General features: G+C 39.1%; 1 protein-coding gene across 15 annotated transcripts in view; it reads left to right on the top strand.

Annotated features, from left to right (window-relative positions):
* The window catches only part of rbfox1 (RNA binding fox-1 homolog 1), a gene marked incomplete at its 3' end in the record, with an annotated part of 266,295 nt that overhangs the window by 197,143 nt on the left and 45,088 nt on the right, over positions 1-24,064 (top strand). For 2 of the 15 annotated variants that reach the window (XM_079894974.1, XM_079894968.1), the window contains exon 1: positions 20,731-20,857. The exons of the other annotated variants lie outside the window; for them this stretch is intronic. In XM_079894974.1, coding sequence (XP_079751100.1) covers positions 20,825-20,857 — 33 coding nt within the window. In that variant the 5' untranslated portion in view covers positions 20,731-20,824. Of the gene's footprint in view, positions 1-20,730; positions 20,858-24,064 lie in introns of those variants that run through there. 15 annotated transcript variants of the gene reach the window in all.

Genomic DNA, 24,064 nt, shown 5'->3' on the forward strand with positions numbered 1-24,064 from the left:
TGACACTATGTATTCATGAATTCCCTTAAAAATAAAACAAGCGCCCATTTTCCGAATTTGATTATTCCCCATGACTTAACAAAGATTCAGTCTGTTCAAACACCATGTACGTTGACTGTAAAATATCCCCGGGCCGCAGTGATTATATGTTTCATTGTTTGGAAAATGCATGGCCCTTGAGTGTGAGAATGAAGTATAGTGTTAGATCGCTCCCTCTTTTATTTCCCTTGGAAGCTGGCGAAGGGTTGCTGCGTACTCTGTTATCGTCAGTGGGAGTTAAGTGCTGTGTGTTGAGTACAATCGGAACGTGTTTATTGCGGTGATTATGTAACCGGTTATAGTCTTAGCCTGTCCTGTGCTGCCGGGGCCTCGCGGCGCACATTACGCTAGTTGCTAGTGTTGCTGTTTCGCTTGCGGCAGGGCAAAAGGGTGGGGGGTGTTGGGGAAACCTCACACCGGGCAGACTCCGTTTGCTATCAGTTGTGGAGTGGAAATAGAAACGGAGCATTCTGCCACTCGCCGGTGTGTCATACTCGTATTGAAATGATAATGGAGAACATGCCGATGTAACGGGGGCTCCGCTCTCATCCCCACAGGGAGTTGAAGGAGAATACCACGGTCGATAGTTCTGCACCACAAAACAAAACAAAAAAAACGGTCTCTGCTCTCCTGGTGATATGTATAAATGCTGCCTCCTTATTACAGCATTGTTAACAAAACACCACGTCCTAGGCAAAGGAGCCATTAAAGAAAACAGTGCCTGTTATTAAGTCAATGACTGAGTGAAGCACACTGGGGGTGATAAAATGATCATATTAATACATTGAACTCCTGCTTTCGCTAAATGGGGCAAGTATATTGCTTTGTAAACATTTCCACATCAATAGTACGGTGCCACAACAAAAGATAAACCCCAGGTTGAACAAGGAGATAAAGCGACTGTTTCACAAGATTAAATAGAAAGTGATGCCAGCTTGGCAGCCAGGCCGTGTGTTGCATGGATTATTTATAATGGGCGGGAAAAAAAATGCAAATCATACAATTACAGGCCGTAAAGCCAAGTATTAAAATAAGAGAGCAGAATTAAGGCCTTTAGCTGATGTGATGAAAATAAATTCATATATAACATTAGCATTTTGGCAACAAAAAAAAAAAAAAATCAGACCCAGAAGACTATACTATAAAAATAATATCATTTTTTATTTATAACTTTTGTTTGTGTTCGGCATGAGCTTTTTAAGCGGTATCTGTGTTTTTTAATCTGCGTACTCAAAGCACAATAGCTTCACGTCTGCTTTGAATATTGTTTTTTAATCTACACAGACAGCTTTTCTAATGTATGACATGGAGGAAATTACCTCATAAAGAGTCATGAAATTTCTCCTACATGGAACTGTTGTGTTGTTTGTAGATCTCTGTGTTGTAAAGAAGGCCTCCATAATCCATTTACTTCAATTTGTAAACAAACAAATGACACCGTGTACCAGCGCAGATGTTATGAACCCTGTATTTATGCAACAGAAATCTTCTAATACCCTGTATATCTAATCTTATTCAAATTAGGAAGCATGTCTGCGCCTTGGTTTTGTAGTGGAAAATCATAAAATGGAAAGAAGCATTCGACAAATGCACAAGTAGTGCATAAAAAGTGCATTAAATTGTTTATTATTAAGTAGAAATTTGATATCAAATGTACATTGACATATTCTACATACACAATAATGGATTTCTTTTTTATTATTTATATGTTAGATGTACATGGAACAATATTTGTGTTTTGTCCTTGCTAGGTTTACTTTGCACGTATTGTGCTTGAGTTTATTCAAAAGGATAGAAGTCTGTGGCTAATCCTCTGGTTTGTACACTCTGTTGGCTTTGATACAGGAAAAAATGAAGATGCCGTGTGGGTGTGCAAGATTAGGCTTATCTTCAATTGCATTGTATATAGGGATATCCACGGTGACATTGACAGAATAGGACGCTTCTTCCTTTAAAACAAGCCAAAGGAATTTGCAGGTTGAAACCGTGGAGGCGATCAGGAGTGGCGGAGGCGCTCATGCTGCAGTTTGTTTGTGGTGGCGTGCGTATGCATGATAGCCCCAGCTCAGGACAACAGCGGGATGAATGAAACGCTCGGATTGTTCACACTCATTGTCCCGCTGCGGTTGCTCTGTCCTGAAGATACCTTTGCTTAGCTCTCCACATCATGTTCTTGCCACCCTGCCGCAGCGACTCTGTCCTTCAGGATGTTTGAGATGCCAGAGCATCTAATAGCCCTTGCCAAGATACAAAGACAACCACTTTTGAGATGGGGATGCACACGCCACAACAAATCAAACTCATTTTGTTGTGTAAATTGCACTTTTCTGTCTCTTGTGTTGACATATGGTGAACGTGATTTCACCAAGTACATCAGGTTCTTGGATCGACATCTTTGTTGATTCTGGATCAACATTCCAAACAACCAATTAGATTTGAAGGACAAGTTTCCAGTTTATGTCAAGTTTTGGCTTACAACCAGGGTTAGGTGCTCCTACATCATTGTTATTCACCTGTCAATTCCCTGTGCCATTTCCCTCTGAGGTTAAGGGGTAGGGATAGGGTTAGGACTACATTTTCAGACAGGAATGTTGTTCCAGGATCAACAAAATATGTTGATCCAGTAACATGTCTTATTTGGCAAAATCACTGTGATTCTATTTTCTGTCGCTGAGAAAAAATGTTAGAGATGCACCGGTGATATATCCGTACCACGTTGTTGTTGTTGTTGTTTTTTATTTGTTAGCATCAGTCGGTATTGGATATTTAGTTATACATGGCCTATTTTTACCTTTAGATTTACAAATATCAGTTAATATCCATTTTTCATACATTACATGATGTTGTGATGCCTAAATTCACTTGAAATGATTGATTGACTTTAGTTTTAGTTTTATTTATTTATTTATTTATTTTCATTTATTTAGAAAATATATAGAATTTTAAAATTGGTCATAATTTAATTGCTATTAACTAAAACTAAAACTATTCAAAATCATTTAAATCAGTAATCTAAATAAGGCTGACATGATGAGAAACATATTTCAGTAAGTTGGCAAAGAAACATTTCTAATTTCCATTTAAGTACTAAAATTAGAGTTATGTAGAAATAGTTTTAAAAAATAAAACAAAAACTAATAATGACAAACAGTAAATTACGTAAGCCTTAAACTAAAATTAAAAGGAAAATATAAAAATAAAAGATAATTCAGAATAATAATAAATACTGTAATAGTATATAAATAATACTAAAATAACTCACAACATGAAAATACTAAATATTGCCACATCCTTTTTTTTTTTTTTTTTAATAGCCAATAGTCTTTAGTTAGGTCACATTCATAAACCATGACTTTATACTTTCAGCGTTAGTGCAAGATGAATATTCAACATTTTCGGTCTGTTTTCCTGGAAGAAAAAGACCATAAAACTTGCATCTGAAGTCTTTATATATATATATATATATATACACACAGAGTATGTTTAAAAGTGTTTTTAGAAATACGCTAGGATATAGATGTCTTCAAAGCTTAATGGACTAAGAGTAAACAAGTAAAATAGTAAACAAGTCCATAATGAATATATTTTTCTACAGTCAGTCTCGATAAAAGCGCAGAGGTCGACACAACAGCCCCTGTGTCAATCATTACAGATTTTTTTCCTCAGTGGCCGAGCTGACTTCTCACTCTACCTCCAGCTTGCGTGATTGATGTCGGGCGAGGTTAGCGGAAAAAGAATGCACTGTATTCTTTGACCGGCAGTGGGCCGCTTTCCTCTTTCTATCTCTCCCTCGCATACCCCCCTCCTCTCTTTCTTTCAGGAAAGGCCTGCTTCAGGACTACCACAATTTTTCAGCTCCAGCCCCGAGCACCTCTGCCCCCAGACTTAGCCCAGCTGCTGCGGTCCACAGACACACTAATTGGCCCTGATTTAGTCGGCTGTGCTTTAAGTGCACTCTGCTGTGTGTGCTGCGTGGGGCTGCCATGTCAGTCCACTCTTTTCCCACTGGCTCTTTAGGCCATTACCTAAATGAAGTGCTGCCACTGGAAGTTGGTGAGCACATGCTAACGGTGAGGTATTGATTTTGAGGGTTATTTCAAGTGATGATATCTCTTTCTTCAACCCTGAAAGAAAAAAAAAAACATCGCCGGAGAGCTGTTTTTTATCGTGCGCTTGGATGATTTACAAGTTAATTATACATTTAGTGATAATACGGTTTGTTTTCATAAGGTTCACTTGAGGGCTACACTCTATAAGTAAAGGAAATAAGCCTTGAATATTCATGAATAGGCTAGTCAATTTAATTTATATAGTGCTTTTTATAATATCTTAATATCTTCATGTCTTATACTGAAGTCAAATTTTTATTTAGCAGTAAAAAGTAGTATATATGTCTTTGTACATTAGTATACTGTATGTATGTGGGTAAAGTTGGATAAACTCATATATCCAACTTTATATAGAGAGCTGTGATTAATATAATTTTAATTTTTCAACAATATAAACAATCATACTGTCATGGAACTTTATAGCTGACTAATTTGGAACGCACTATGCCTCAAATGTTGTGCACAATTACAATTGAGTTTAATATTTACATGTTGCTGAGCTAAATGTGCGATACTCGAATTGAGCCATAAAATACACTTCTCACAAATAAACAATATAAACAATCATGCAGTTGAGATGTGCTATATATTGTAGTATATATTGTTTCACCTGAGTATACTATATGAATGCAGGTAAAGTTTATATACTGTATAAGCCTACTTGTTGATACAACTTTATATAAAGAGCTGTGTGATAATATAATTCACATTTTGTGATAATATAAACTAAAGTTGAGATTTGCTATACACTGTAGTATATATACACATATATATAGGTCTTTTTCTGTGATGCACAAATCCAAGTTGTTTACGACATCACATTTCAGAGATGCCAAGGCCTGAATCAATTTCACTTCACAGCGGGGCACGGATGGAAATATGGACATTTGTGTGGCTACGCCCTGCCAGTCCTCAGAATTAAAGCCATTAATCCATACACAGGTGATTGTTTTAGCACGCTATCACAGCAGATTCAGCGGGGAAAAACGTGTTCGCTTAAAGAAAACCAACAGTGTTAAAACAAACAAAGTTTTCCACTCGCAAATCCTGTTAGGAGAGTCAACGGAAGCACGTCTGCTTAAAATAATTAGCATCTCAAGTTTCTCAAATTGAATGCGTATCAGATGCATGTTTTCTCAAAGTGCACTCTGAAACGCATGTGGTCCGTCAGCCAGTCCAGAGTGGCGAAATGACTTGGGTTTGCCGAGCACATTATTGTGTATTTGACAGTTCTTGACAGTTCAATTTTAGCCTTGTGTTCAGCTGACATTATTCTATCAGGGCCCTCCATAATCTGAGCCTGTAATACGCCGGATGCGGCAAATGCTTATTTCCAAGACCTCTGCGGCAGGGGCTGGCCTGCGCCATCACTCATATCTCAATTACCTAATCTAATGCATCTCAGTGGGCTGCTGCCCGAGCTTCATTTACTGTAAGTGCTAGAAGCTCCTCTGCAATTGTTATGTGTGCCAACACCAACCTGCGCCGTCTAGGGGAGAGTGAGCTCAATCGGAGAGGGGCAGGGAAACACACCAGAAGAGGGGAGGGGGGAGACGGAGGTGGAGAGAAAAGCGAGAAAGACTCAGGGAGATAAAACAAGTTGGTGGGGGGAAAAAGACAAAGAGAGAACAGCAAGCAGGGCTCTGTTAGATGGTGTCATGCATCGGCAAGTGGAGAGGAAGAACGCTGTAGAATAGATGGGTATAAGCAGATATAAGCAGAGCTCCTCTCCAATAGTGTTCGCCTCTACGTAGTGAGCTGCCTGCTGCTTACATAGGTAGCTGACTACTAAGGTAGCATGGTGTCGTGGAACTTTATAGTTGACTAATTTGGAACACACTATGCCTCAGAGGTTGTGCACAATTAATTACAATATACATGTTGCTGAGCTAAATGTGTGATACTCAAATTGAACCATAAAATACACTTCTCACAAATATTGGGTATTTAGATATAGATTTACTTGTAATTACTGAGCTAGTTATAATTCTTATCTGCAAAGAAGATGCCGTCTTAGATTTAGGATACTTAAGTTACACTAGTATTCAAAAGTTTGCGGTCTGTAAGATTTTTTTTTTATGTTTTTGATAGAAGTCTGTTCTGCCCATCAAGTCTGCATTTATTTGATCAAAAAATACAGTACAAACAGTAATATTTAAAAATATTATTGCAATTTAAAATCACTTTTTTTCTATTTTAATATTTTACTGGGATGGTAAAGCTGAAGTTTCAGCATCATTAGTCCAGGCTTCAGTGTCACATGATCCTTCAGAAATCTTTTTTAATATGATGATTTGCTGCTCAAGAAACATTTCGTATTATTATCAATGTTGAAAATGAAGTATAGAAAACTTTTATAAAATGGTAAAAGTCTCTTTTGGTCAATTTAAATCATCCTTGCTAAATAAAAGTATTAATTTCATTACAAACAAACGAATGAATGAATGAATACTGACCCCAAACTTTTTGGAGTAGATTTGACATTAGGAACTTCTTGAAAATTCAATTTCTGTGGATGGGTGGAAATTTTGTTAAAGACATTGAATATCTGGGTTTTAAAATCTTGCTGAAAAAAAAAAAGGTTAAGAATATACTATCTAAATTTAAAAAAGAAAACATTTGAAAAAGAAACATCATGGCATATTATTTAAGATTCTGCACTATTTCTTGTCCACAAATCAAATTTAAATAGATTTGTAGAGTTTATGCAGCTCCAGTGTCATTCATGCGTGTGAAGAAATAATAAGTATAAAGAAATTCTGAAATGCATGCTAATTTTTAAATTCAATTTTTAAAATTTGTATGCACACTATACTGTATAATGTGTATAATTAGAAGCTAGTGTTTTTGAGACTTTTGGACTCAACTGTATGTACTCAGGCTTGTGAAAACAAATGGCCTAAGTGTCTGCTTGGTTTTTCTAGAGTGTGAACAATGGACGAGAACAGCAGGAATCTGGAGATATTTCACCTAAACTAGCCTCTCCAGCAAGACCACAGGCAAAGGAGCCTGTTCCCCTCCCCGATCCTTTCATGACAGCTGGAGAGGGATTCGTCCACAGCCTGATTTACTGTAGTGTGGATGAGATTCACATACTAAGCCGGCTTTTAAATCATTTTTAAAACTGTCAAGTGAAATGCTTTCCAGTAACACTGGTGAGCTCATATATTAGCGTTGCCTTGGAAACGCAGGGAAAGAAATTGTTTGATGTATCCTCAGAGGGTTTAAACGAGAGTAGGATGGCGGCGCGGCAAAAGTTGCTCGCCGCTTGTTTTCGCATTCTGTTCCAGTTAATTGTCTTGGATGGCTAGTAATTAATCAATGCGTTTTTGTCAGGTCGCCGCGCACGCTCTAGAGATCTGTCAATAAGTCACGTCAGACTCATCAGATATATCAGTGACACACTAGAATCACCACAACAATTAAAACTGCAATTAGTGCAGGCTATGCGTTCCCACGGCGGCACCCTTGCTTGCGTGCACTAAGTGTGTGTGTGTGTGTGTGTGTGTGTGCGTGTATGCAGATCATCAGCAATTTTAAGCACAGAGGTGTGCACTGAGAACTCCACCACTAATATGTTTTGTCAGGGAGGCGAGTGTGGGTGAGAGAGTGGCCATGTTTACATCTGTATTCCCCGGTGACAGAGTGCGGTTCCCACTTCCCTGTCTGTCTATTACGCAGTGCAAAGGTTGGCCTGTCAGCTCTGTCTGTCACCCCCACTCTGCATCAGGAAAACGTGCCACGGGCCAAGTCTCACACACACACACACACACACACACACATGCATACTCGCACATCCCTCCCGTTTGCCCGGTGACCTGTGCTTTTCCTGGTGTGTGTTACAGAGCTTGTGCAGTGCTGGGATCAGCTGACACAAAGCTCCTAAAGCCACGGCTTTCCTGCTCAACCACCGCAAAGCAAATCCGCAGATCTACCTGAGCTCTTATGATGCACAGTTCCTGCTTGTAAAAGCTGTAAGTGTACCCAAAAATGAAAATTCGGTCATCATTTACTCAGCTTTATGACTTTTCAAACCTTATGAGTTTAAATCATCTGTGGAATGCAGAAGATGTTCTTAAAGAATGTACTAGTTGTTGTTTTTACAATTAATGGGTTCTGGGGGTTTCAAACTTCATAAAAGTATCATAAAAAGGTTCAAGTCTTTTGAGCCACTCAGTAGCTTTGTGTAAGGAAAACATCCACTTTAGATCTCTTTGGTGTTTGTGAGAAGTATTGATGCAGAAATTTGTGAATGAATCGATGATTTGATGGATGAATCATGGTTTCATTCACTGGTCTTAATGATTTATTCACGAATCAGACTTGATTTGGTGGCTTGAGTTTAACTTAATGATTGTCAGCGAATAGTGACTTGAATTTCCTCACACAAGGCTATTATATGAAATTGAATTCATAAAACTAAGATAGAAGGTAATATAGTGTGTGAACGAATCGTTTGTTAAGAACCATTGGATTTACACATGGTCTAAACGATTCATTAATGAATCAGTGAATAATTAATTGAATTTTGGTTCGTTCTGCACGCAAGAGGCATTGGTCAATTGTGCCATAATAAAAATGGATTGTACTGTAGTTTAACAACATGGCAATTGTTCAATTGACAAAACATCTTTTCAAAAAATAAAATAAATAAATCAGTAGACAAAATAATGAAATAAAAAAGTGAGTTTTGAAAAACTGTAAGTCTATCCCTTAATATTTCAATATGGTTTCTGCCCCAACTAAAGATGTAATATAGCATGTGAACTACTATGATACATTTATGATAATTAAGCATCTTTTTTGAAGCAGTGCATTCTTCAGAATGTCCTTTTGTATTCAATGAACGAAAGTCATACAGGTTTGGAACATGATGGAGAGTAATTAATGACAAAATGTTCATTTTTAAAGGTGAACTATCATTGGTAACACTCTAATTTGATGATCCACTTTTTACTAACCATAAATAGTTTTGCAACTAAATCTCATTAGCATATTAGTAGACTGTCTGCTTAATGGTCTGTTGTTTAATGGTCCCCAACAGACATTCTACTGACTATAAGTACTTTGCAGTCCACTGTCTACAGTCTACTAATACTCTAATGAGAGTCAATTGACATGTAGTTGCAAAGTTACTTATAGTTAGTAGAATATCATAAGTGGAACCTCAAAATAAAGCCTAACTCTATCCTTTTAACAAGACAGGACTACATTTCCCAGCAGCCTCCTTTTTAAGGGAGATGGGAGTGGGTTATGATCCTGGGCTCAACTCAGATAGGAGAAAATATCTGATATGAGGAAACAAAGAGCTACATATATTGACTTTAGAGAGAGAGAGAGGCAACACTGCTTTTGTGTTTGGTAAAGCAGACGGCCCTTGGGGCTTTGCGGGGAGCCACAGAGATACTGGAAATGGGCCCAGCAGTTTATGACACTTCACAGGAACCGTCGGGTGTGTGATAGGAGATGCTGATGTGTGGAAGCCCCCGATAACCCCAGTGTAAACCCTTGGGCTTCCACCAGTCATACCTTAAATTTACAGTGATAACTTTTCACCGCACCTCTCAACCTCACATTCCCACAGTGCTTTGTTAACATTACACAGCTATTGTGGCACATGGGTGAAATGGCGAAAACATATGTGTGCGGCCTGTTTAACCGATGACATATGCGCTCAAAGTTGCACAGGCGTACCAAGCGGACGTGTCGGTGCGTGGATGATGCTGAAATACGACCTTTTAACTTTGAGCGGCTGGCGTTTGCAGTGAAAACGGTGATGAAAATAATTTGATGGAACTGTTTTCGTAAAGTAATTTGGGCCATTTGATGCCATAACAGATGGGCCATATTCAGAGAAGTTGCATCCTCTGCTAAAATTAATAGCACAACTTTTACAGCAGCTGACACTAATGTTTTTATGCTGGCTTTTGGAGTATTTTATGTCGCTAGTCGAAACTAATAGCTCGGGTTACTACACAGTGTAAACATTTATAATGTCAATTTTAAAACATCTGGCAATAATGGGATGTATCTTGTTAGATGGCGAGGCTTGTCAACACAGTGAATGTAATTATGACAGATGCCAGTTCTCTAAGCTCACTCATGAAGACACATGTGAGCGCACACACGTGATGCCAACCCTCCATTCTGCGCTCGCACAGAAAATCACTGGGCTGCCTAACAAGCCATTGAATTAATTGTTTGTAACTAGTGTAAATATTTTCAAACTGTGCAAAGGCATGAAATTGGCCAATATAGGGAAAATGAAACATAATTAATCCACAGCTCCCATAATACAGATAAGGACAGATAAATCTTGCGCATGAAACGACATGCAATTAATTTGCGCTGGTTTAAAGGCTTTTTAACTAAGACAGAATTTGTATATACAGGAATGGATGACTAGTCATCTACTTGTCGACTAGCTTATTCAAATTTTTGTTTTAGTTTGACTATATTTAGCTTTTAAAAAAGATTAATTAAGAGACAGATGTTTATATATTTTTATTGATTTATAAAAGGGATATATATATATATATATATTAAAAAAGGCCAAACATACATATACATATATATATATATATATATATATATATATATATATATATATATATATATATATATATATATATATATATATGTATATGTATGTTTGGCCTTTTTTAATGTCTTGCATTATAAGTATTGCATTTTTAAGAGGGTTTATTTTTTTAAGTTAAAAAACTTTTTTAAACACCTTTTAAAAAAACATCTTATAACCAGTACGTTCTGTTGTTGTGCTCCATCCAGCTGTGAACTTGTGATCACCTCCTAAAATTTATGGGGCCAAGGATTAGATGTTTAAGGTGGGCCTTGTCTCCCCCATGCTCAACATTCCCCGTTGCGATTACCCCTAAGAAATGCGTCTGATCATAAATCATGTCAACCCACACTAGTCTGTGTAGTAGAAAATATGTATATCTTATACCTTCTGTTTGAGCTGTTCATGTCATAATCAATAAAGTCTCGTCCTGTTTAGGGCATCACTGACATGCATCCAAATGCACATGCTTTAATAGTCATGATTAAAGAAACCGATTGGAGATGGAGCTCGTTCGGCCGGCCTTCCAGGGGGGCCGTGAATTCGTTTCTGGCAGATACATCTGTGTGTCCTGGCCTGCTCCTGCAGCTCTCTGTGTGTGTCCATCTGTGTGTGATTAGTTCTGCTCTTAGTGTACCTGTGCGCTCGCTCCAGAAATCATTAGGCCTGGTCATACCTCTCCTAGCTACGCTTCAAAACATCTGTCATTACACAGTCATCAGAGACCCTGCAACATCTGCCAGAGTCTTAGCCTTTGTTTCCTCAAACACACACACACACTCCGTTTCTTGTTCTCCTTGTTACTACTGTTGTTACCACCCCCCTTTTTTTTTTTTTCTCACAAAAAACTGAAATGGGGCAGCTCTTTGATCAAAGAGTATTAACGTCCTACCCCTTACTCGCCATTGATCCACAGATAATACGGTTCCTGCTATCTCAAAGAATGTTCCAGCTGGCCTGAAAGCTGAGGATGATTTCAGTCCAGTGGTCTTAAATGAAAGAGAAAAGATGGAAGCTTTTATAATATTTTATGAGTGAAGTCCAAAAATGTTAAATCTAGGATTCATGTTTATTTTAACTTGGAATTAAACAATATGAATTGTTATGATAATAATATAATTAATATAATATATAGTGCAGTTTTTAAATATATATTCATATATTCACTTGGTCATTATCACAAAATATACTGTGATCTGGTCTTATATCATCATAAAGTGCTTTATTTTGCAATAATGACCTAATGACTGTACATTATGTCTGTTATTATTCAATAAATATATAAATGGACATGGAATATTGATCTTGAGTTGAAATTATTTGTGAGAAGAAAGAGACAGCAGAGTACTGACATGAAACTAGCACAGCTATGTTGGAAATCAGTTGCCTGCAACAAAATCCATTAAACAGTTTAACATATATTTTTATATATTTTAATATATATAAAATTATATCAAATATTTAACTGCGGAAAGCTGCTTATGACCAATCAGAATGAAGTATTCCAAAAAGCAGTGTAATAAATAAATAAATTCATAAAATATATTAGGCTAACTTCATATGATAGAGTGTAGACATCAAAGCTAACAGTAAATGACATGATTCCAAGGTTAAACATGATGCGTGATTAATGTTCTTACTGCATGTTCCTTTCACCCAGAATGGGAGGAGGGCAGGGAGACAGAGAGAGAAAGAGACAGGGGGAGAAGTAGTAGACCGTGAGGAGGGGGTGGGCTGGATGGAGGAGAGAAAGGCGAGTAAGGCAAGGAAATGAGCTTTCTCCAGCCAGTAAGAGTGTATGGCTGCCTGACAGCCTGGTTCAGTGCCACCTTGCCACTTTGTTTCAGCTCTGTAAATAATGGCTGTAATTAAAATCACCTGTACCTGACAAGCATCAGAGTGTCTGCAGGAGATGCGCTGGCCTGATGAGCACTTTGTTCATGCTACTGTCGCATTCATGGCTGTGACAACTGACATTTCGCATGTGCATCTACAAAACTTCATGTACTGCACGGGAGATTAGGGCCGAACCTTGTTTGCACGCGCACACACAAGTGTGCACTTGCAGTTCGTCACATGCATACAAAGTGCATACCTGCATAGGCTGACCTGTTTGTTCCTCAAGTCCGGTGCTGAAGGGTCACTGCCCTGCAGAGTTTAGTTCTATAACTGAACAAGCTATCAAGGTCTCAGAGTTCCTAGAAAATTGCAGGAAGGTGAGTTTGATCAGGATTTGAGCTAAACTCAGCAGGACGAATGCTGTTGTATATCTTTATTTTCAGTTTTAGGACAAAGAAAAATAAACTAATAAACATAGGAACTTGTCTGAAGTTCACTGAGGCTGTCAGCTTTATGACAAGCTAAATCATTTAGAAAAACCTATAGTTATTACTCAGCCGTTTTGATTTCTCTTTAGTTTATTGCATTAGATACCTGTAATAATTATTTAAATGAGTCATCACATTATTACTAATTACTTAAGACAAAAATACACCAAATTATCTCACAAACAGCTGGAAATTTCAATGACGATGTTTACATGTGCACCAATAATGGATTTAATTACAGTAAGATGTTTACTTGACACGAGCAAACCTCTTCACTCCCGTTTACAAGAATAATGGTTATTTTTACTGCCATTATACAAATGATGAACTCAGAAACAGTAGGCATGTTACTGGCCGCTGTTTTAATTTACTTACATCAAATGCAAAACACATTTGACGTATTGGAAGGTTATTCTGAGCCGTGATGAACATCGCAATGCCGCTGTAACTGGGTTTGCCTACGCTGCATCGCTTTCTGGATGAAGATACGGAGCAGAGACTGCGCAAAATCAAAATTACAAACGCATTATGAGGATGCACGTAAACTCACTCAATGATATATTGACTCAATGATGTCCACGTTTTCATTTCAGCTATTTGGTGATTTTATGCATGCACATGGATACTTGTATACACTGCTAATGTTATGAACAAAACATTCAGGCTGATAAGCTACAGTCCTCCTAAAAACATGATTAGCCATTTGCTGTGTTGTGCTACTGCTTCCCTCCAATTTATGTCTCATTGTGATCAGTGGGCGATGACTCAGACCCCATCCCAGACTGAAGCTAGCGCGTGTTAGCCGCAAGCTACTTCGCCTTCAACACCCACAGAAACACAATTTCCTTACGAACATTGTCACGCCACATCACAAACAAATCGTTGATCCAGGGCTGATCTACAATTGATGAAACATAATGAAGAAATGAAAAAGCCAAGCATTCGAAGCCTTCAAAGGCAACACGAGCCGTCTGTGTGAGATCTGCTAATAGAATTACCCACACACTGCTAAAGCATAGCCAAAGCACGCTAACTTGTAATTAAGATTTCTGAGGCTCGCTTAGATAACCCTAGAGTCGGCCTGCTGCTGTGGCATTCTTTTTGTTGTATGTTACTTTTAGCTCATTTATAATTGACTGTTAAACTTTAAAGTGTGTGCTAACTATATTTAGCACAGACTCACTGGACCAATTTTGCTGATTTCACAAGAATGCAGCCACAAACTTCTAAGATGGCCTCCTCTTGTGAATCCATTGTGAATTGTTCTTTAATTCTCCTCTACATCTTGTCTCTATGGTGACGAATCTATTTCACCCATAATGAGACCCCTTAAAAATGGACAAAATGGAAAAAGTAGGAGGGAAGCGGGGCTGCTGAAAAGATTGTTAAGGAGTGATTCACGTCCCGATCCTCGTTCAGCCCGAGGAGCTGTGTTTATTCCATATGAACCTGCCTTCCTGAGTCCCAAAGGACAACATCTATTAAGTGAGCCTGACAGTTTCCAGGCTGTCTCCATATGGCCGAGACCCTACTGCTGAGTGCCTTTGCCTGCCACGCGTTCCCTTTTCACCCACATGACATCCACCACATATAATTACAGCACATGGGAGCCCAAGCGTGCGTGTGTGTGTGTGTGTGTGTTGTAGGAGGAAGTGGTACAACTTCTCAGCACAAGGAGGTTTTTGGGTGGTGACCCTGACTGTCTGATTAGAAAATTAGCCCAAAACATGGCACACTAACGACCTAGGCTTATTAGCGACAGTGCCAATGTTTAGTGGGCGTGCTGGGCTGAGCTGAGCTGTGAGTGGCGGGGAGGGCCATAGTCTCTGGAGGAGCAGAGAGGGATATATTCTGTGTTGTGGGGGAGAGAGAGAGAGAGCGAGAGAGAGAGATGCATCCGACACAGTTCAAACCCCTCCAAGTTCAACCCTACTAGAACATGAGATTTGCGACACGGAATGGAAAGCAGATTTGTTCCAGTGGAGCGGTGGGGGGAAGGCGATGAATTTGTGATCTGGAAATGTATATGAGCTCCTCATCTGAAGCGGCGGCCAGCCCTGGAACACGCTGGCCGAGACTGATGTGTATCAGAGGAAAGCTGGCAGGAAGAGAACTTCTGCAGGGGGACGCGGCTCTGACTACACACCCGCCATTTGATTTGACCAACCTCTTATTTCTTTCTCACTGTTGTAGTTTCAAAAAACTATATTTGCTCAGGAGAGGTCATCCCTGAAGGTTCAAACATTATGCGTGTCATGAGTTTTTAGTCTTGGATCAATTTATATAATTTATATATATATATATATATATATATATATATATATATATATATATATATATATATATATATATATATATATATAAATATTTATGTATATACTGACTGGCTCTATCACTCTGTCTCCTCTCCACCAATAAGCTGGTGTGTGGTGGGCGTTCTGGCGCAATATGGCTGCCGTCGCATCATCCAGGTGGATGCTGCACATTGATGGTGATTGTGGAGATTATCCCTTCCATATGTAAAAGAGCTTTGAGCACCTAGAAAAGTGCTATATAAATGTAACGCATTATTATATCTAAAAATATTGTTATATTTTTCTGAATTATTATTATTTTTTTTATTTATTTTTTTGAAAAATGAAATAAGTATTTATTATGTCAAAACCAGCTCATGTTTTTCCACTGTATATTGGGAGGTTGAGTATGGCAGGGTTTGGTTAAGTCCATACCGTGCCCCATTTGCATTTATGCTCCTTTACGTGTGCCGCTGTTCTTTTTTGTGTGACTCTTATTCCCAACCACCTTTTACCAAAAGACTTTCAAATAATATAGGTCGGAGAATGAAAATTGTATAAAGAAACCTTAAAAGTGATTGTGTGCACAAACGTCGTATCATTTGGTTATTATGAAATGATGGCCTAGGAGGCAATGCATCAACCTGCAGTGCTGGTCATTATCTGCAGTTGTCTAGGTAGTACTCCTCATCCGAAATTCCGAGTAGCATGAGGGTGCAGGCGTGGATCCATTTTTACTGCCTCTTCATACCGTGCACACTATGTACTCAGAGACTGGTAATATGCAAGCCAAAAGTGTTCATATTTTCTCTCAGAGTTCAACAGGGAAAAGGAACTGGGTTATGATTGCATGGCTTTGTGTTCAAAATACGCCCACTTCAGGCTCTCATGCAAGCCAGCTATTGAGATCTTATTATTGCATCTCACTGACTATAAAAACATCATCCAATATCATTAGACCAAAGCAAAGACTAAGTCTGTCAGTGAAACCATGCCTCAAATTGGTATTCTCAACTCACAAAATGGTTGCCTGTGGTTTTAAGCTGTGTGTGGTTGGATAGACGTGCGTGCCAAAGCATTCACAGTCTAAAACAAAAGTCCGAGAGCCAGCAAGGAAAATTGTATGTGTGGACTCTAAAAAAGGTAAACATAACATTTACAGTAGAGTCTTCTCAGAGAGTTCACCATATACTTTTAAAGGTTTCCACAAGCCCAGATCTGATGAAACTGACCTGTTTAACATTACATGACTGATCTGAAATCAGAATAATCATTATGTGTCATTAGTCCAATAAGAAATTAAACAAAACCATTTTAAGAATGTTTCATAAAAGACTCTTTACAGTATGGGATACCGGAGACAGTTGTAACTTGGAGTGGAGTGTAACACAATCAGTGTAACCACTTTGAAATCTGGATCAGTTCAGTAGGTTCTCTAGCTTAACTCTACAATATAACAATTATTTAAAACTTTCACCTAAATGTTAATAAAAAATACAAATATTATGTCTGAGCAGACCGCTGAGGGTTGTAACACTAGTTTTAACAAAATGGGAAAGTGTATAAGCAGAAATTGATATGTATGGATTTGAAAGAAGAGGTTTATGGGGGATAATATAGAAATAATTGTAAACTGGGAAATTTGGTTAATAATTAAATGCATGTACATTTTTGTCCATGTTTTCTACAGTGTTACAACTCATCACAGTTAGTTTAGCGGGAATGGATTTCAAAATTTCATTTGTAACAGTAAATGTGTGTCTCCCCTCCCAGCTTCACCTTTGAGTGACGGTCACATGCTTAATTGTGTGCATATCTACCGGAGGCCCTATTTGGTCTGGATCTATGCAGGAACACATCCAGTATTGTAGAACGGTTTTACGCACTCTCGGTGGTGCCGTCGATGGCGGCATCCATTCAGCAGCCCGGCTGTTTCTTTTGTGATCCTTCGGAGATTTCTTCTGTTATTGGTATCGACTTGACAGGATTTGTGTCCATCACAGCAACCCACTTAATCCAGATCAGCCTTTAATACTAATTAAACTGCTTGGGGACACACTCCAGCACCTGGTAGCTTACAACCGGTGCATATGCCGATTACCATTCTCTCTAGAACCACTTGACCTGAAAATAAAATGGCAGCCCTTTTTATTTGCTGTCCATTATGTGTAAAGGGTTTCCTTTGTTTGCCTCTTAAAAGACCCAGTGCCGCAGTCATCACGGTAATGTCTGATTTCCCATCAGGTGACGATTTAGCTTATTAAGGTTGCACAGATGGAGATGCTTCTGGAGGAGGATTACCAAAAGAGTTTGTCGACACTGTTCAGAGGACCGCAGAGATGTTTGCCTTGTGACAAATGGCAAGTGCAGCCCCACTATGCAGGAAGTGCCATTGGCGAGTGCTTTAAGATGTTTAATTAAAGACGCTGTGTGACAGGAGGGAGACCTGCGCGGGGTCCAGGGACTACGCGGCTAATCCTCTTCCTGCGCACACTATCCCCTTGCGAGTGTGATTGATGAACTGATTCCTCTTTACATCTTCATTTGCATGGTGTGCTAATGCCGGCACAGGGCTGAGCGGCGGCAGACGAGAGCTCCTGCGCTAATGCCGGCTAATATGATAATGGGAAACAAGGCAAGGTTAGCCGCCACTCGGCTCATCCGCCGTCTAGCCCATTAACTCGGGGCTTCGGTGCACCTCTTTGCTCGCAAAATGAGGTGTCCCGCAGGCAACGTTAATCTGTTAACAAAGGGTTCTTCGATTTTGTCAAGGACGTTTAACTTTTTTTTGTGAAATGGTTGAATTAAAAAATAAAACTTGTGCAATATTCTGTGCCATATTGTAGTGTAAATAGTGTGAGTAGTGTGTTCACATGGAAAATTCCAAAAAGAAAAAGTGCACTTCAAATGCCTAGTTGCACTTAATTAACCGAAAGAAAGAAGTGTGGAATGTTGAACACTTCATGTACTCGATTGTCCCAGTTTTCCTTATGCAGCAGAGGGGAAGGGGCTGTCAGAATTCGATGTTTGATGCCAAAATAATGTTACAGATGGTTGAGTTCATGGCGCATAGTATAAGTGTATAGTGTATCGCATGTCATTTGGGATAGAATTTTGCACTTTTTTGTGGACTAAAATTGGGTGTTATTTTATTCATAGTAAAATGTACAAAATGTATGCCATGACAAATATTTGAAGTATATTTTAGTCAAAATGTGTACAAATGAACATAGAGCTACAATGCTATCTCAGCCTCCTTTCACCCTTGAACCTTCATCGGAAACTTTCCTCTGGTGGGGGCGGTTATATTTTCACGACGTCTGCCGGGTCCCTTTTTCTTTTGAGTTTGCATGTTTAAAAGGTAGCCTCCTGCTGGGAAATGGGTTACTTTCAAAATAGTTCACACCCATGCGCTACAAAACCTCTTGCATTATTAATTTGTTTACTCTGAGACAGGGAGTGCGATTTTTGATGTCTGGCTTTCCGAGTCATCACGCACTCACCAAATGGCGAACTCCTCCAGAAGTGTTGGGTAACGATCACTGTGTGCGAACGCCAAAATGTTTGATACGAAAACATAGTGCGAAGCTCAATGGGAAGGAAGAGCGGCTGAGATAATGAACGGTCGAGGGGGTCCTGCCCCGCTCTATTGCTGTATGTCACTGGGGGTCTGTTGGGGAATGGTTTGCCCTCTAAACTGAGAGCGTGTCCAGCTGAAGTGGCACTCCATGGACCTGGACAGAAGCCAGCTGACTGTCTAGAGCAAAGGGGCAGCACGCCGATCCTTAAACACCCTTGCTCGCATGCGTACTCACACACACAAGGAGCGCCTGTGGTGAGAATCCTGCATTGAGCGAGAGGAGAAAACAAAGGTGAAGGTTGATCGAACGTCCAATCTATAGGAAAGAAAGGGCAGGCCCAGCAGGGGCTCAAGAAGGCCTTGCCTCAGCCATTTTCTCTTTTTTCGAAGAGTTGGCCCAGGATTTCGCTGTGCAAGTCAGTGTGTTTGAAAGAGCAAGGACAGTGGATCTTGATCCTGTTTACCTCTCAGTCTGGCCCAACCAAAATCTGACAGTATTGATGGATGGCAAGGGGTCATTACTCACTTTCAGTGAGTTGCATGTCCTTAAATGAACCAAACCATAAACAGACTTTACCATCCAAGCACCGGATACTTGATTAAATAAACATTATGGTTCTTTTTTACTGAAGAAATCAAGCATACGCAGTGTGATTCCTTCCCATCAGGAGCGATAATATGAGTGTAGCCGAGCGTCTTATTTAAGTTCCTGATTATTTTTGAACATGCTGGCAAAATTCGGCTTGAATTTGTAAAGTTTATTCAATCCTATTCTAATGTGAAAGAACTTAGACAACCACATATGATCGCTCAGAATAATTTTTGTATTACCATTTTGTTTATTTTTTTACAAAATAACTAAATTTGTTTAAACTGTGTGATATAATTTGACTTATTTTCAGAGAATATATGGATTTAAGAAAAATAAGGTGGTTTTTAGAGAGCATATATTTTTTATGAATTGGCTATTTTCCTTAGATTTTGAAATTTGTTGATTTGTTTTCAGAGGAAAAATGTTTTTTTTTTTTGTTTTTTTTTTTAAGAGAATATATTGATTTTTAAATATAATTTTTTTTAGACTTTAGACTAAGACGGTCTATTCATCACGGAGCCCCTAAAGGTACATGAGATGGAAAAAAAAATATTAAATGGGAGGAAAAATATATATTTAAATTATTTTGGGTTCTCTCGCAAAAGTTTCACGTTCCCTCTAGAAACTTTGTGTTCGCTGGCAAAACCTTTGTGTTCCCTCGCAAAATGTTTAAGTTCTCTCGCAAAAACCTTTGCATTCCCCTAGAAACGCTGTGTTCCCTCACAAAAGTCTCAAAAGTTTTGCAACCCGTTTCTCGGGGGAAAACAAAACATTTCTGAGAGGACACAAAAGCATTGAAATATATGTTTTCCTCCAATTTCATTTATTTTCCCATCACCATGTCCGTTTAAGCTCCATTCTTCATAGTTTAAAACCAATGTTTAAAAAAAGAGGGATTCTGAGATTAGTGTTCATTTCACCATCAGCGAATACAATCCAAATCCATCAGCTGCACATTCACAGACAGAAAACAGCCTCAGCTTTAACATCATTTCACAATCTATATCACTGCTCTAAATTAAGTTTAGTTTACATGCTCGCCGAATGGCCTGAATCACTAACATTTCAGAGTGTCGGACATTAGTTATGAACAGAGAGAGAGAGAGAGAAATTTTGGAGCTTAGCTTTCGCTTGCATTAGTTCCCTCCTCCTTCTCCACCCCTCCTTTCCCTCCCGCTCACATACTCACACACTCACTCTCTCCCTCTCGCTACACAGTGGTTGAACACACACCCTCATCTATAATTGATGCTTGCTTTAGGCAGATGCTGCAGGGATTGGGACCAAGGCAGCTGCTTAGTTTATGGAGGAAAAAGGGAGCAAGATGGTGGAACAGGTATTTTTTCCCTGTTATTCTGCTTACCAAGCGCATTAGTGCATTTTTTTTCCTGCCCGTCTTCCTTTTGTGCTGTGGCTGCACAGTAGAGCGAGTGGCTTGTGTATGACTGCGTTCGAGAGAGAGAGAGAGAGAGAGTGTGTGTGTATGTGTGAGAGAGAGAGAGAGAGAGAGTGTGTGCTTTGAAGAAAGAGGGAGCCCCCTTCAGCAACTCTTTTTCAGGCTGCCTTATCAGCAGCTGTTTTGCTCTCTTTTCACACATTTCGCCATCTCTTTCTTTCTCATTTCTCTCCAATCCATCTCTGAGCTCTGTTTCGTGTTGGTCTTGGTGGCTAAACTCACAAATTTGGCAGCACACGATCAATTAAATGAGCCGAATTCTGTCATCCAGCCTGAGAAGAGTGAGTGAGGCAGACGAGAGTTAGACGCGCTGCTCTTCAAACGGTTTATTTTGCTCCATAATAGTCAAACACTACCGGCAAGAACTTTGACACGTACCGCTTTAGTGCTACTGTGCTCCACCTGGCTTTCCATAATTTTTAAGGCATTAGCATGCGGTTGAACTCATCGAGACCGTGAGCTGCGTCTATTCGTGTACATGCGGAATTTAGAGCGACTTCTCGCCTACGGGAGAGAGGGAGGAGTAGTCTCGTTGTGTGCGAACTTATATTTGCAAAGTGTCGTAAAAAGCCCTTTACCAAAACAAAGCCACTTTTTTATAGCTGCGTATGTTTAAGTGTTCGCCTGGAAGCCGAGCACAGTGAAGTGATGAATCCAGTGCGCTGCCACGTAAAACATATTTCAGTCCTCCAAATGTGGTTCTCATTAGGGTGGAGGCCAAAGCGTTTAGCTAAGCCTGACTGTCTGCCATCGCATTTTTTCTCCCAGTGTTTGCCAACAGCTATTTTACGAGGGCCTCCAAAAAATCTCAGCGACGGCACGACTACGATGACCGCAAATGTAGAGCTCCCAGCAGACTTGCACCATCAGGGGCTTCCCACACCATGGAGAAGCACCACTGTCTTTTCTCTAACTTTTCTTCCACCCTCCCCTTAACGTCTTTGACACTTGTGTATAAAGAGTTTAGCACTCCTGATCAAATGATAGTCTAATTATGGCGGTGGTGTGCCCGCTCTTGAATATCAATGTGCTATGCGAAGTGCTGATGGTGTTAATGGAAAACAGCGTGATGTGTGTAACATCTGCTTAAGGAACAGCAGGGATTTTTTTTACAAGGTCCCGTTTACAGAGTAGCAAGTTGCGGCTTCCCTCCTGGCTCTTCTCGGCTCGTTCAACTTGCCAAGAATGAAAATCCTGTCATTATTTACACGTTGTTCCAAAGCTGTGGGACTGACTTCTGGGGAATGCAAAAGGTGAATTTTTGAACAACATCCTGACCACTATTTTCAGTATTTACATTTACAGATTTGGCTGATGCTGTTATCCAAAGTGACTTAAATTGCATTCAAGGTATAAATTTTTATTAGTTCATACATTTCTTGGGAATCGAACCCATGAATTAGGCGTACTGGAGCTGTCAAGCATAAAAAATGATGCAGACGTACCAAGTATCCTAAATATGACCGTATATTCTTTCTAAAATGTCAATATTCACTACTAGTAGGTAATTCAAAACTTACCCAGTTTTCATTTATTGCCTTCCACTCCAGTGGGCAACCAGATCACTGAGACAGTGAGGTAAACTTGAACAAATGATTTAGTCCAGTTTTCCAAAACATATCAACTTTTTCAGTGAAAAGATTTGACATAAAAGAACTGTTCATGGATATGGCATCACGATACATGTGCACTATACACATATACACTATACATACATGTTCCTCACACATCATATGCTATTGTATAGGGAAATCATATGGGTTAATTAATTTTAGACTGGAATATTCATATAAATCACAGATAGAACTGTGGACTTTTTCTCCTTTTATCCTACGCTTTGTACGTAGGATTTCTGTGTAGTGTGGCATTGTGGTCAGAGGAGAGAAAGTAGTGGCAGAGTGTGTTTTGCTATTTTTATAATGTGCAGTTGTCCCGTGTCAGAGTGTGTTCTCAACAGGCCTGTGGGCGCTGGGATCTCTCTGCCTACATAACTCATGGTTTGGCATGGAGAAGATGTGAATGTGTGTGTATGAAATGTGTCACAAACTGTTTCCTCCTGTAAGAATGGAAAATAACCAGTTAGATCTCTTTAATATCTCAATCATTTCTCCTAGACTGCAGTGAGAATAAATGGAGAGCGAACAGAAATTTTTTCTTAAAGCTGTCTCCAAAATTGTCTCCATATACTTTCTTAAAGGAATAGTTCACCCAAAAAATTTACTCACCCTGATATCATTCCAAACCTCTCTGTCTTCTGTAGAATCAGATGTTGTCCAGTGGCATCCATATTGACTTTCATTGTATGGACAAAAATAATTTTCAAAAAATCTTTTGTTTCTGCAGAAGAAGTCTCCTGCTTCTCAGATTTTTCTCCTAAAATGTGTTTCTTTGGTATCTTGAAAAATCTGAGCAGACTGAAAGTCTTTCTTAAAGTCAAAGAAATAAATGCAAACACTTCTCTTCAAATTCTCCCAAGGCCTAATTATCTGGGCTATACTATCCACACTCATTATGGCTATACATCTATACTTGAATCTATGTCAACTATCGACAGTTGTCAGAAACCTCTGACCGTGTTGTTATTGTTAACTAAAACATTTTTTTTTTAAAGTTTTCATTAACTGAAATAAAACTAAAATACAAAAAAAGAAAAAAATCTATATTTGATGAAAAACTTGAAAAACTGAAATAAAGCTATACGTATATGGTTTGTAAAAAAAAAATTACAATAGCACATACCTAAATTACTAAAACTTTAAACAAAAACTGAAAATATAAAATAAAAGCTCATTTAAAATATGAATTATACTATAATACTTGAGAAATAATATTAAAATAACACTGGCCTCTGACCAATACAATTTTCCAAATGGCTGTACAGAACAAAAACACACCATCTGGTTATACAAAATCCACACAAATAAAGAAAGGCTTGCAAAGTGGTGGTTTAGCGTAGATTTGGTGTGCGAGGTGTATAGACGTCTCCATGCATAAGTGGATAATCTGGGCGCTGGGAGGTGGATGAATTGGTCCTGATCAAATAAGAAAGCTCTTCCTGAGATAAAGGTCTGATGAGCGTTGTGTACG

The sequence above is a fragment of the Squalius cephalus genome (genome assembly GCF_949319135.1).
Source record: "Squalius cephalus genome assembly, chromosome: 1".
Taxonomy (NCBI): domain Eukaryota; kingdom Metazoa; phylum Chordata; class Actinopteri; order Cypriniformes; family Leuciscidae; genus Squalius; species Squalius cephalus.